Source organism: Elaeis guineensis, chromosome 4 (genome assembly GCF_000442705.2).
Source record: "Elaeis guineensis isolate ETL-2024a chromosome 4, EG11, whole genome shotgun sequence".
NCBI lineage: Eukaryota > Viridiplantae > Streptophyta > Magnoliopsida > Arecales > Arecaceae > Elaeis > Elaeis guineensis.
Genome location: NC_025996.2, coordinates 22,475,795 through 22,491,120, shown reverse-complemented (window position 1 = coordinate 22,491,120; position 15,326 = coordinate 22,475,795). Strand labels below are relative to the sequence as shown.

Here is a 15,326-nt window from a genome sequence, read left to right as displayed (position 1 = left end):
AAAATATCATTTCAAATTACGTTGTCCATTTCAAATTATTTTTTAAAAAAATTATTTAAAGAAAAGAAAAAAAATATTCTAAAAAAATAAAAAATACCATAAAAAAGAAAAAAAATAGAATTAAAAAAAAGGAATTGTAATTCTAATTGAAAAAAAAATTATAATTTTAAATTTTAAGAAATAAAAATTCTAATTATAATTGAAATAAAAAATATCATTTGAAATAACTAAAAAAATGGAAAAGAATGGGTAAAAAATAAAAAAATATAATTTTAAATTTAAAAATAAATAAAAATTTTAATTTTGAATGAAATTTAAAATATAAAAATTTGAATTTTTAATTAAAATTAGAAAGATAATTTTAAATTATTTTTTTCTTTTCAAATTAATTTTTTAAAAAATATTTAAACAAAAATCTTAAAAATTTTAAAAATTAAAAATATCATAGAAAAAGAAAAAAAGAGAAAGAAATGTGAAAAAAATAAAAATTATAAATTTGAATTAAAAAAATGAAAATTTTAATTAAAAATTAAAAATTTAAAAAAATAAGAATTTTAACTTTAATTCAAATAAAAAATATCATTTCAAATATTTTGTCTCTTTCAAATTATTTTTTGAAAAAAATATCTAAAGAAAAGAAAAAAATTTGATGTAAAAAAATAAGAAATACCATAAAAAAGAAAAAAAGGAAAAAAATAGAATTAAAAAAAATAGGAATTGTAATTCTAATTCAAAAATAAAATTTATAATTTTGAATTTTAAAAAATAAAAATTATAATTATAATTCAAATAAAAAACATCATTTTAAATAACTAAATTAATTTAAATTTAATTTTTTTAAAAAATATTCTAAATAAAGGAAGAAAATACCTAAAAAAATGCCAAAAAGATAAAAAAGGGAAAAATGAGAAAAATAATATAAATTATAAATTTAAAATTTGACCCCTAAAAATTTTAATTTTAATTCAAATAAAAAAATAATTTCAAATTATTTTTTCTTTTAAAATTTTTTGTTAAAAAAAATATTTCAAAGAAAATATTAAAAAATTAAAGAAATAAAATATACCATAAAAAAAGAAAAATGAGAAAGAAATGGTAAAAAAATATAAGGTATAATTTTGAATTTAAAAAAATTTCTAATTTTAATTCAAATAAAAAATATCATTTCAACTTACTTTTTTCATTTAAAATTAAATTTTTAAAAAAATATCAAAAAAATAATAAATTAAAAAAATAAAAAGTACCATAAAGAAGTCATAAATATAAAAAAATAAAAAAAAATTAAAATTATAATTTTAAATTTGGAAGAAATAAAATTTTTAATTTTTATTAAAATAAAAAATATAATTCAAATAAGAAACATCATTTCAAATTACTTTCTTCATTTAAAATTAATTAATTTTTTTTCCATACCACACCGTACATACCTGTTCGTGCCTTTATCAGATCGAGATGTACCAGTACGATTCGATTCATCTTATAATTAAATTATTCGATATATTATTATTATTTACGTTATAATTTTTATAATCTTTTTAGCATAACTTTTTCTCTCCTAATGTTCTGAGACACATTCGAGTATGTGTATCCATATGCGTAAAGCATAATATCTGATCACTTGAAATTAAATAATATAAAATAAAATTAATATTTAATATTATTAAATAGAATAAAAATATTAAACGTACAAAAAATAGAACAATAAAAATATAAAAAATATTAAGTACAAATATAACAAAGACTAAGTCCCACAAGGACGTCGCGGTGCCCGTGGTCGCTTGGACCTTCTTAGGAAGATCCTCGCCGGCTGCTCCTGCTGTGATGGCTCCTCTTCTATATCAGTGAAGAAGATCTGCTGATCATGCTGCTCAGGAATAACTGATGCTGTCGGATCATCTACGGACTAAGAGACCCGTTCAACTCTCTCATCTAGATACACGGATGGATCTGAAAAGAAAGTAGTCTGTGATCGATGGTGCTCCTGCAATGTAAGAATACTGCTATCTCGAGGACCGGGATACCACGGATCGTAAGTCATAATACGCTAATGAATCTAAAATAACGATATTATCATAGGTGTATTAAAAACTAAGATACAATATATTTTAAAAGAAATATATTTTAAACATAATATTGTCACACAATATACAACTTAAACACAAAATTTAGTTCATCTCAGGATATTAAACACGTATATTCAAATACAATCTCACAGAAATACATAAAATAATGATGAAAATAAGTCTTCGGAGCCTTTAATTTCTTCCACTGCTTGAAGTTGAAGTATCTTAGGACAGTGACGGCGGTCATGACCTTGTTCTTTACAAATGCCACAGTGGTTCTTACTTCTTATTTGCCTATCATCCATCTCATTTCGTAGTCTTGTTGATTTTGGTCTACCTTTCTGCTTGGGTCTTAAACGATGATGATCATGAATATATTTGAACATACGTGTATGCATCCAATAATTTTTGTGTGGTAATGGATTAAAGTCACCGCTCCAAGCATTCATATATGCTGTAATTGTATATGCATCATCCACAAAACCACTAAAATGTACAGCAATTTCTTGATATACAGCTAAAACATGTGAACATGGATATTTGTATATGCTCCACTTTCCACAAGAACATTTTCTTTCAGCTAAAATAACAGTATGAAAATTTTTTCCACCTCGTAATCCTGTGCTTGCTCTCCTCGTAAGCACTTCATATATACCTCTTTGAAGGTTGAATGCTGTTACTCGGTGCTGGTTAGCTTTAACTTGATCTTCAGCAATCTTAATTGCAATATGAGGAGTAAAAAGATTATTTGGATTCTCCTTTATATATCTCAAGGCTTGGGCATGTCTCGTATTGAAGTATTTCACAAGACGATAAAATGTCATTTGAATACAAGCTGTAATTGGCACATTTCTAGCTCCTCGTAAAATACTGTTAAAAATCTCCGACAAATTTGTAGTTAAGACACCATAGTGCAGGCCATCATCATGTGCCAACGTCCACTTCTCTTTTTCTATCTCGGACAACCAGCTCCAAGCCTCTTCATTCGCTGTTCTGATCCTACCTATGATAAAGTTGAACTTGCGAATTTGATTAGCACTTTCTGCTTGCCATACTGCTCTTTTCAGTTGTATATTTTTAAAATGAGTATTGAAATTATTGCAGATATGTCTTAAACAGTATCGGTGATAGGCACGTGGTGGATTCCATCCAATAGACTCATCTGCGATGGTATTTAATATACCTGGATGTCTGTCAGAAATTTAGCATATTCCATTTCTATCTTTAACAATATATGTTCTGAGCTGAAAAAGAAACCAACTCCAACTTGCAGTCGTCTCCTCATCCATAATTGCATATGCTAATGGAAATATCCCATTCTTTGCATTAATTCCTGTTGCAATTAACATCTTACCTTTAAATTTTCCATACAAATGCATGTGATCAATGCTGATTACAGGACGGCAGTGCGTAAAACCCTGGATAGATGGTTTGAAAGCTCAAAAAATATAATTTAAAACTCGAACATTGAAATTCACAATTTGAAAAAAATTCCATGAAACAACTGTACCGGGATTTGCATGTTGAAGTGCAGCCATATAATATGGTAATTTAGCATAAGACGGCTCCCATCTCCATAAATATCAACCAATACCTTCTGCTTTCCACATCATGCTTTCCTGTATGACACTGTATATTGAAATTGATCATTAACGGTTGCCACAATAGCTTCAACTTTAACATCAGGATCTTTCTCAATAATATGTCGGACTAGTGTGCAAAATCATCATTCCACTGATATGTTTGTGGTCTCGACTCAATCCCGTAAACAAACAAATGTGAGGACCCTCATATTTTGTGATTTGAAAATATCCATATTTTTTCAACAATGCCGTACGAAGCCTCCATTTATAATTTTGAACATTATCTGATGATGCGCATCGTACGGACCATAATTTCGAATGCGACTGAACTACATTGTATGTTCGATGCTTCATAATGTGATAAAGATCAACAGCTCTTCTTACATAATCTTTACTCTCAAATATTAGACTTTTAGAAAATTCAGTCATCGAGGAGTCCCAAAACTGATTATCAAAGTTCAATCTTCGATCAGCACTAACACAACCACCATCATCTAAATTTATATCGTTAAAATATTATGGAGGTTCGTGCAAACAAGATTGAGGTTCTTCCACATTAATATTAGCCTGAACATCTTCATCATCATTCTCATCTTCACCATCATCGTCATTACTGCTACTGTCCTCATCTATCCAACAGTCTTCATCTCCACTTTCATCTGACTCAAAGCCTAGACTATCAGAATTTATTTCACCGACTACCCAGTCATCATTCTCTATATGAGTGTCGTCTCCCGCACTTACCACTACTTCTAGCAAAGGAGAAGTCACCATAGGACTCTGAATAATTTGACAACTAGGACCGGCAGTAGTGAAATGTTGTTTTACAAAAACAGCCTCAACACTATCGGTTTGCACTATAAGAGTTACGAAAGGTGAGGAAGGCCCAACATTATTGTCCGCTTAAGTTAAAAGCTGATTATGGTATCCAAAACTTGGTACATCTTCCTTTTCAATATATAATTCTAAAAATCGATATTTTAAATATTTCAAAGAAAAGGTCAGTATTTCTTCGACATCTTCATCGTCATCAATTGGAACTAAGATATATTTGCTCTGCATTAACTGTCCCGACAGATTAAGAGATTTCAATTTCAATTTTATTTCATATTTTTCTTTGTCTACAGGAATACTGCTGTATAAATGATCCAATAATTCTTGACGTAATAATGATGAAGATACTTTAATCATCCAATTTGCAGGGTGACTGTACTGCACACTAGTTTCATCATTCTGTATCATGCCATCATAATACAATAGTACACGAACTCGAGTACTGACCATTTTCTCAGAGAAACCTACGATAAAATCAAAATCAAAATATTTAGTATTACTAATTATTTTATCGTTTCAAAAGATTTATATGATACATGCATCATATCATCAACAAATAGGTATAGATAGATCCTATCCTATTCGAAAATTGTATTAATTATATAGATTAATTGCATTAATCAAACAATACGCAAAAAAGATCGAAAGAAATTTCAGCAGCATTTCTCCTTAGTTCTCCCCATACGACTCAAAATATTTGAGGAGAACTAAAGAAAAATACTGTCCGAAATTTCTCTCGAACCCTCCGCATATCATTCGAATAATGTAATTATCTATAAAATTAAATGCAATTCCCAAACTGTCCAAACTGGACAATTAATTGACCAATATATATATTTTACGGTATCCATACAAAAATATATATTCAAATATATATTTTATACGGATATCGTAGAATATTCTACATTGATCAATTGACGGGTCTACGTTTTTATGAAATGCAATATATTTTAAAATTTTTAAATTACGATCGAATCGAATTTTAAAATACATCTGAATCTAATGAGATAAAAATAAAAAATAATAAAATAAAAATAAAAAATAAAAAAATTGAAATAGATGGCCCACCGTGGGGGGCCATCGCGGGGCCGCTGTCGGGGGCCTTTGCGCAGCGACTGCCGGAGCCCGATGGGGCCATCCGCCATTGCGGCCCATCGCCTGGGACCTGTCGTATCCCACCGCCGGGCCCGCCGTCGGGGAAGGGGAGGGTCGGGGCTCGCCACGGGGGGCCGCCGCCGCACCCCAGTGGGGCCCGCCGCCCCGACCCCCCTCGACGGGCAAGCCGCCTCGGCCCCCGCGGGGCCCGACCGTGGCCCATCACCGGGGCCCGCCGCAGGGGCGCATGGGCCGCCGCCAGCCATCTATCGCCGGCGGCCAAGGAAAAAGAGGGGCAGAGAGAGGAAGAGAGAGAGAGAGGAAGAGGGAGAGGAGGGGCCGGCCAAGGGAAGGGGATGCCAGGGCCCGCCACGGGGGGCCGCCGTCGGGCCGCCACCGGCCGTCTGTCGTCGGCGGCCAAGGAAAAAGAGGGAGAGAGAGAGAAAAAGGAAGAGGGAGAGGAGGGGCCGGCCAAGGGAAGGGGCCCGCCGCAGAGGGCCGCCGCCGGGTTGCCGTCGGGCCACCGCCGGCCATCTGTCGTCGACGGCCAAAGAAAAAGAGGGAGAGAGAGAGGAAGAGAGAGAGAGAGGAAGAGGGATAGGAGGGGTCGGCCAAGGGAAGAGGACCGTCGGGGCCTGCCGTCGGGGACCGTCGGGGCTCGCCGTTGGCCGTCAGTCGCCGGCAGTAAAGGAAAAGGGAGAGAGAGGAAGAGAGAGAGAAGAAGAGGGAGAGGATGGGGCCGGCCAAGGGAAGGGGAGGGCCGGGGCCTGCCGTCGGGGTGCGTGGCTGGCCGCTGGGCGCACGGCCCACCGCCGGCCCTCTGATGCCGGCGGCCAAGGAAAAAGAGGGAGAGAGAGAGGAAGAGAGAGAGAGAGGAAGAGGGAGAGGAGGGGTTGGCCAAGGGAAGGGGACCGCCGGGGCCACCGCGGGGGGCCGCCACCGCGGCGGGTGGGCCGCCACCGGCCGTCTGTCGCTGGCGGCCAAGGAAAAAGAGAGAGAGAGAGGAAGAGAGAGAGAGAGGAAGAGGGAGAGGAGGGGGCCCGACCAAGGGAAGGGGAGGGTCGGGGCCCGTCGCTGGGGCGCGCGGCCCGCCACCGGCCCTCTGACGCCGGTGGCCAACGAAAAAGAGGGAGAGAGAGAGGAAGAGGGAGGGAGAGAGAGGAGGCAGCTCATCACCGTTGGGAGCTCGCCGTCGTGTCGTCATGCCGCCGTGCCGCCGGAGAGACGCCAGAGAAGAGGGAGAAGGGAGAGAAGAAGGGGAGAAAACACCATTCCTTTTGGCCTTTTCTCTTTTTTTTTCTCTCTCTTTTCCTTTTTTTTTTATTTTTTTTAAATTTTTTAATTTCTTTAATTATTTTTATATAATTTTTTAATAAATAAAATTAATTAAAAATAAAAATAATAATTTGAATGATAATTTTTTGTTTGAATTGAAGTTAAATTTTTTTAATTTATAATTATAATTTTTATTTTTTTACCATTTTTTTCTCTTTTATTCACTTCTTTTATGGTATTTTTTTTTGGACTTCAATTTAAAATTTTTATAACTTCAAATTATAATTTTAATTTTCTCCCATTTTTATCTTTTTGATATTTTATTAGGTATTTTTTTCTTTTATTTAGATTATTTTTTAAAAAATTAAATTTAAATTAATTTACTTATTTAAAATGATATTTTTTATTTCAATTATAATTAGAATTTTTATTTCTTAAAATTTAAAATTATAAATTTTATTTTACAATGGTATTTTTTATTTTTTTACAATATTTTTTTCTTCAGATATTTTTTTAAAAAAATAATTTGAAATGGACAACGTAATTTGAAATGATATTTTTTATTTGAATTAAAGTTAAAATTTTTATTTTTTTTAAATTTTAATTTACAAATTTCTTTTTTTTCATATTTTTTTCTCTTTTTTTCATTTTTTATGGCATTTATTTTTTTTATCAAAATTTAATTCAAATTAAAAATTTAATTTTTTTAATTCAAATTTATAATTATATAATTTTTCTATTTTTTTCTATTTTTTTCTATTTTTATGAAATTTTTTTAGGCTATTTTTTTATTTGTTTGAAATATTTTTTAAATAAATTAATTTGAAATTGAGAAAGTAATTTGAAATGATATTTTTTATTTTAATTAAATTTATTTTTTTTTAAATTTTAAATTATAATTCTTATTTTTTTTTGATTTTTTTAAATTTTTGATTTTTTAATGGCACATTTTGTTTTTTTAGTTTTTTATTTTTTAGAACATTTTTTTAAAAAAATTAATTTGAAATGGGGAAAGAATTTGAAATGATATTTTTGAATTAAATTTTAAATTTTTATTTTTTTAAATTCAAATTTATAATTTTTATTTCTTTCGCATTTCTGTCTCCTTTTTTTCTTTTTCTATGATATTTTTAATTTTTTTAATTTTTATTTAGATATTTTTTTAAAAAAAATAATTTGAAAAGAAAAAAATCATCTAAAATTATTATTTTTTATTTGAATTAAAAATTTAAATTTTTATATTTTAAATTTCATTCAAAATTAAAATTTTTATTTATTTATATATTTAAAATTATAAATTTTATTTTTTTTATTCTTTTCTAATTTTTTTTTTGAAAAAAAATTAGAAAACGCTATTTTGAATGGTATTTTTAAAAATACCATTCAAAATGACGTTTTTAAAAAATATCATTCAAAATGACGTTTTTAAAAATGTCATTTTAAATGATGTTTTTAAAAACATCATTTAAAATGATGTTTTTTTTTTTTTTTTTTTGGACGATGTCTATGTGGAAAATGTGGGTGACATGGCTTGAATAAAATGTCATTCAAAATGACGTTTTATCCCTTTTGTATTAGATTCGTAAATAAATTAGAATTTATATTATTTAGATAAATAATTTTTTTTTTTTTTTTGGTATTATTTAGGGAAAGGACTCCCCATGAATCTCCCCCGGTACTTCTGTTCCATGTGGTATCAAACTTTTTGCCTGGCTGATCGGTGCCTTGCAGCATTAATAATCACCTGGAGTCTCTGGTCAAGGGAGTGGATTAATAATCACCTATTCTCTTGGAAGCTTTTTATTTGCCGCAGATCCTATACGTGATCCAGTGGCAATGTAGAATGAAAATCATACTGCTCAAAAAAACCATCCGTTATTTACTGCAGGAAGAAGTTTCATACTTTTTGATTCCGTACCCTTTCAATCCCGCTCAGAGCACCCGGTGATGGTCAGGATGGACTGGTGCACGGAACTCGCCCGTCACCCACATAACCCTCGCGCAGCGCACGAATTCGAAGTTCCAAACCGGAACGAAGGACCGGTGCTCTCAGCAGGCAGGTGGGTGGCACCCACATAACCCTCGTGTGGCGCACCAACAATGCCGCTGTTTGCGACGCCAAGGTCTACTGACATAACGCATGGGACTAGTTTGGTTCGCGCGGGCAGTATGTTTTGGAGGAAGTCTCCTTATCGGAGTTTTAAGAGGAGACTGGTTTGACGACTTCGCACGGTATGATAATTGATGATTATTTTTTAAAAAAAAATATTTTTATAATTATTTTTATAAATATTAATATATTAATATAATATAATATTAATATTAATATTAATATTAATATTATAATATCTATAATATATTAATATGATTTTAATATTATATTAATATAATATTTATATTAATATTATATTAATATAAAAATAATTATGATCTAATATTATATTAATATCAACCAAATATAAATCATTCACTTCTTATGACCAACTAAACACACTAAATTTATATTCTTAGATAGTATATTTTTGAAAAATAACTTTTCCGTGAGTATGATTTTTCTCATGAACTACATAAATTCTTAGTATGATATATCTGGGAGAAGACAGTGCTGCGAAGATCAAAGGCGGCTCACCAAATGAAAGAGAGGAGCGATTGCTAGGACAGTAAAACTGGCTTTCGATGTTGCAGCACCAAATCCTTCCACCAGACTAACAGAGGCTTATACCCTTAGGTGCCTATATGCTCTCAAATTGCCGATTTTCAACCCAAATTACGCACTAATTAGCCTCCGATCAACTCTTGAAAATGATTCAGAATTAGAGATGGACCTCACTTGACAGAACCAAACCACACCATTCTAGAACCATTGTTCACAGTGCAAGACTCCTGATTCCCTTATTTTAAAATGGTTTCAAATAAATGCTTATTATGATGGCAAGGGACTGAAATTTGTGACATATCCCCAAGGCCCAGGACTCAAATCAGAAGCTCCCCAAACTGGGTATTCCACAGATTAGATCTAGAGATCATTTTAAAACTTACAAATCGAATGGTCTCGAAATAAACAATTCCAGCGACACAATGTAATATTTTGATTTTATTTAGTTTAGGTTCTGTTTGAAGGTATTCAGTTTAATTTGTTCCCCTAAATTTGGATCTTTAGAATTTTCAAAATTGATATTTCTAAGGTGTTGTCAAAATGGGAAGGTTTCAAAATAATAAAAACAAATGCCGATAACAAGAGAAAATTACGAATTTGAAAAACCTAAGTCCATGTATAAATTTTCATTTTCCTAATTTTTGGCCATGTATGAGTTTAATAGGACGAGACCAATATCAAGCAAACTCTGAATACTTGGGATCAAGCAACTCAGAAACCACATTGATAAACCTTCTCAGCAAAGGTTGATGCTTAGAAAGAATGATGAACGCAAGCAAACTCAGTTTTCCAGCAACGCAATCAATAACTGAACCGACTTCAGATCTCCTGCAACTTGATCAACAAACGAACTGACATATTTTCATCATTAACGTGGCGATGCACAATTGTTTGGCTGCAATTGGAATTGATCAGGGAGTTTTTGAATAGCTTGGTCCTCCAAATGTGTTTTACCATCATTTCAGCATGAAACCCAGAAATCTACATAGTAAATGACGCCAAGGATCTCTTCAAACACGCATGAAGAAAAGAGGGGAATGCTTTCAGGCTATCAAAGGAAAATCCAAGCACCAGCTCTCCATAAAGTTCAGGAGGCAGGATGAAGAAATGAAAACAAACGAATCACAAACCTCACAGAAATACAAGGATAAAACTGCAAAACATCCTATGTACTTGATGAGATATTGTACAGTGGAGAAGAGTGGATCACGGTACCAACCCAAGATCCTGGAAGTAATCATGCTCCAGAGCTTGCCGAGCTGTGATTCTTTTACTTGGTTCCAAGCGAAGCATTTTCTGACAGCCATGAATTTCAATCAAATAACTAGCAACAAAACATTTTAAATATAGCATGTAACCATTATTAGCAAAGTGTCTCTCTGAATAAAAAAACAAATGGATATGGCCTCAGACATCTAATTATGATGGTTCAACAGCAGGGTTCCAAAAGCGGTTCAGACTTGAATAGATCACTAACCTAATACTTAGGTTTCTTGGTGATCAGCAATGCATGTACAAGAAGCAAAGATAAACGGTTGTGCTCACAACATAAAGATAAATGGATAGTTGTGATCTCAAGCAGCAAAGCTGAGATTTTTGTCCAGAGGGCGTGACATTAGTAATAATTAACTTTAACCAACAACCAAACAATCAATGAGCAAAACTTAATCTTTCTCGAAAATGATTGAAATTTTAAATAAATTAGTATGTTGTTGGTAAAATTATAAAAAATAAAAATTTAGAAAATAAAAAATAATTATTTCTCAAAAATGTAAAAATAAAAAAGGGTAAAACAATTCGCTCCAGAAAAACAATCAACACACACAAGATGGCTTGTTGTCTAATAATCAATTAATTCTGTAAACTCTTCACCATTGGTAGTGTGATTTCAGAGGGGAACAACAAAATATAAAAATAAAAATAATTTTTTCTATAAAATTTATAGAATAAAAAGTTGAACTAGAGAGCGATATATAAGACTGTACATGTGTGTAACTATTTTTTGGTTAGGAATACATGTGTGCAGCTCAGCTTGGAAATTTCAGTGTATGTAACATCATATTACACACCAAAGAAAAATCATAAGGAAAAAAAAAAAAGAAGAGGGAGAGCTCACTACTTATCCAAATTGGGCTCAAGTAGTTTGTTGAATTTTTTCCTTCCTCCCTTGCTTATCATAGATTTGGGAAAGGATAAAGATTTGATAAAGTGTAGGGCATGGAAAGGGTTTTATGCATGTGGGGAACTACATAACCTTGGACATCTGGGATTCAAGCATTGCACTATGGACAGCTGGTATGAATGAAAAACATCCCACAAATTTTAACTAGAAGAGCAAATCACGTATCTAACGAACAAAAATTCCACCTTGCAGTTTGGCCTTTTTGACTCTTTCCTATCAAACACCACTTTTTTGGGGCCAAATGTCCTTGAACTCTAAAAGAATAAAATGCAAAAATTTAAGGTGGGCATTTGGACCCCCTGCTCCAGCCATGGTGATTTCAAGATTACAATCTTATCGAATGTATGCTTTTGGTTCCTAAACATTTCCTGTTTCTCTCTTAAATGAAGAGAGAAGAAATATCTAAGTTAAGCTAGAACACATTTATTATTTACAAACATGACCTTATATATCTGGGAGACTGTCGGATATCCAGTCAGGATTTTTATACTATAGTGAAGAAGGTGGTGCACTCCTCAAAAATGTTGTTCATTGCTACACCTGAGAGCCATCATCATTCAGTATTGAAGTCAATGACCCATTTGGACTGCCATGAATTCTCTGATGTGATCCTATGTTTTGATATCTAAGAAACTGGCTTATACTTAAAGCTGGCAATTATCAAATGATAAACACAACTTCTGCTTGTATTCATATTTCAGTTAGTAACTTTGAAATATTATCATATCGGTTCACAAAAGACAACAGACTTACAGAGAGTAGATCAACTCCGGCAGGTTCAAGATTTGGGACCACTGTTGCCAGATCCTACAAAGCATGTAAAGCAGAAGCAAATTAGAATTTAGAAAAGTCACTCCAATCAATTTGCAAGTTACAAATGTTATAATATCTGATCATTGCACAAGATGGCCCATGCCCCAAGGTTACCACAAGGTAGACCAAACATGTATGGTTTCTAGAAACTAAACATAAATCTTCTATGATTTCATGATGCTCGGAAGAACTTTTAGTCAGCATAGCAAAACAAACACATCATTCTTTCACACCTTAGGAGGCCACTTGGGGAAAGCAGACTTGAAGTCAGGTAAGGATGTGACCCCTGGCCAAGTTTCTTCATTTGGGGTGCCGAGTACTCTTCAAGAATATAATGCAACAAAAAATAACAAAAATCAATCTGCTAGGTATTAGACCAAGAGTAATATAAAAAGGGCAAATAAGCAAAAAATTGATAAAGACACCTGAATATTTTAAACAATTCATCAATCTCGGAATCTCCTGGGAATAATGGTTTCTGGTTCACCATTTCAGCAAAAATGCACCCAACTGACCACACATCGACAGGTGTGGAGTAATGCCGGGATCCAAGTAGAATTTCTGGTGCTCTGTACCAGAGTGTCACTACCTGAAAAGAGCACCCAAAGGAGATGAGTAAGAATCTTATACCAGAAAGAAAGGCAAGAATTTTAGAATATGCAAAATCTCCATAGAAATATAATCAAACAATCATGCATACATTCATGCTTGTCGCTGCATGAGCATGCAAATGCATTTGTAAGGAGTAAAAGGTCAGACTCCTAAAATGCACTAATTAAAAAAGAAAGAAAGAGAGAGCATCTACAGCAGAAAAGGCAATATACGTAAATAGTATTTCCAGCAATGCTACATTAATTTTGATGTAGTTAGTTACTTCCCAGAAAAGAGGTTTTCAAGAAGATGGTCCATGAAAATGTGATTCACTCATTTATGTCAGAAACCAAGCATATGCTACTTACATACATCTGACCTAATTAACAATAAGTCAAAACTATGAAAAAATGACAAAAATATGAGCAATTGACCGAGGAACCTCATGAGTAAATGTCCGGACAGGAATGCCAAAAGCCCTGGCTAGCCCAAAGTCTGCAAGCTTCAAAGCATTTGTGCGGCGATCTATCAATAAATTTTGTGGTTTCAGATCCCGGTGAAGAACCCTATGAGAATGACAGTAGGCAATGCCACGGAGTATCTGATAGAGATATGTCTGCAAAAGAATAGGAAAAAATAAAAGAGATTAAATGGCCGATATATTTTCTACCGTCAGTCCAAGATGCACCATTAATCACTATTGTCCTGCAAAGAGCCATATGAGAATGGCAAAAGGTAATGCCACAGCATATCTGAAAGAGCTGTCTGCAAGAGAGAGAAAGCAAGAGATAAACAACAGGATATATCCATGGTATGGTGTGGGATGCATTATTGATGTCTATCGGGCTCTATTTATTTCATGAGTATAGATATATTGTCACTACCAACCAATATTAATCCACTCCTTAGGCTTAGAAACCTTGAAAGATCTGCTGCAAGTATGTGTTTATGACAGATTATGTACAAACCACCAGATCAATCTTGAGTTCAAGATGATTGTTAGATGTGAATTTTCTAGGAAAAATTAAAACAAAACTGCCTCCATGAATTCAGCATAGATTCACAATAATTTAAAGCTTACAACCGATAAGTCATTAATTGACTAATAATATTCAATTACAATTTTACCAAGAGATAAAATGAGAAATTCTGTACCTAGGACAAAGGACATTGTTAATTTCTGATATACTCCAGAAACCTGATGAAACCACATGGTGATCAGATATACAATAAAAGTGGCGGTTGGGGGCAGGGAGGTGGGGAGAGATCCTTATGCCATCCCATACCATCCCAGCCTACCTAAAACTTAATGAAGAAGCATAAACTCTTTCACAATTTTAAAGAAATAAATGTAACTACAAATGATGATTCATATTAGTCTAACACTCTGCCATGCAATCCCTGTTGTGAGAGTTCTTGGAAAGAGAGCAGCATCACTAGACACAAGAACTTTCAAGAAAATTTATGGAACCATTAGATAACCACCAAAAAGTCACACAATGATGTCTGCAAAATAGATCTACCTAAGATGTATATTTATAAAAGGAAAAGGGTCTCACTTTAACAAGACGCGAATCTTTAGCAAACTCTGGAGAGGAATCCATGTGCTTCTTCAAGTCTAAGTCCAAATACTCAAAAACTAAATAAATCCGTTTCTCACTGTGAACTACATCTTGCAACCTGTTATCCATAAACCATTATAAGTATGGCCAACAATGTCAAAATAAGAATTCAAAACACAAAACTATATAAGAAGCTTAAATATTTGGACTTTTAAATGATATCCAGGGATTCTCATGAACTGAAGCTTTTGAACAATGACATAATGCCCAAAATTTCTTGTAGCTTATGAGTTGCAAGGAACAGCCAAGACAAATACGAAAAAGGCATCTTTTCTGCATCTTTTTATACTCACTCAGGGGTTTATTTCATATTTGTAAGGGGTTCTTTGTCGGGGTAGGTTATGCTTATTTGAGAGGAGTTTATCAAATTCTATAAATTTGTTAAATGTTTGGCTTCTATCCAGGCCTAAAATGAGCAATGTAGTTTAGATAAAAAGAGTCAAAATTATGTTTGTTAGAATACGAACATTTGACTGAAAAAAATGTTCAGGTACTTAGGAATGTCTGAAGGTTTGCTCTGGAAAAGATTATGATGGCACCAGATGGTCAATCTTTCCTTTTGCTCTATAAAGGCTTCGACCTAGATGATGAGTCTCCATGGGATTGTCATCA

The 15,326-nt window shown here is 33.4% G+C and overlaps 1 protein-coding gene across 2 annotated transcripts in view; it reads right to left on the bottom strand.

Moving 5' to 3' along the window:
- Positions 1-10,527: 10,527 nt before the first annotated feature.
- LOC105043384 (cell division control protein 2 homolog A) overlaps positions 10,528-15,326 on the bottom strand; it is a 10,670-nt gene continuing 5,871 nt past the window's right edge. For both annotated transcript variants that reach the window (XM_019850276.2, XM_010920912.3), the window contains exons 4-9: positions 14,652-14,772; positions 13,535-13,708; positions 12,927-13,090; positions 12,735-12,822; positions 12,442-12,495; positions 10,528-10,802 (exon numbers count right to left, since the gene is read on the bottom strand). In XM_019850276.2, the coding sequence (XP_019705835.2) occupies positions 10,713-10,802; positions 12,442-12,495; positions 12,735-12,822; positions 12,927-13,090; positions 13,535-13,708; positions 14,652-14,772 (691 nt within the window). In that variant the 3' untranslated portion in view covers positions 10,528-10,712. The remainder of the gene's footprint in view (positions 10,803-12,441; positions 12,496-12,734; positions 12,823-12,926; positions 13,091-13,534; positions 13,709-14,651; positions 14,773-15,326) is intronic.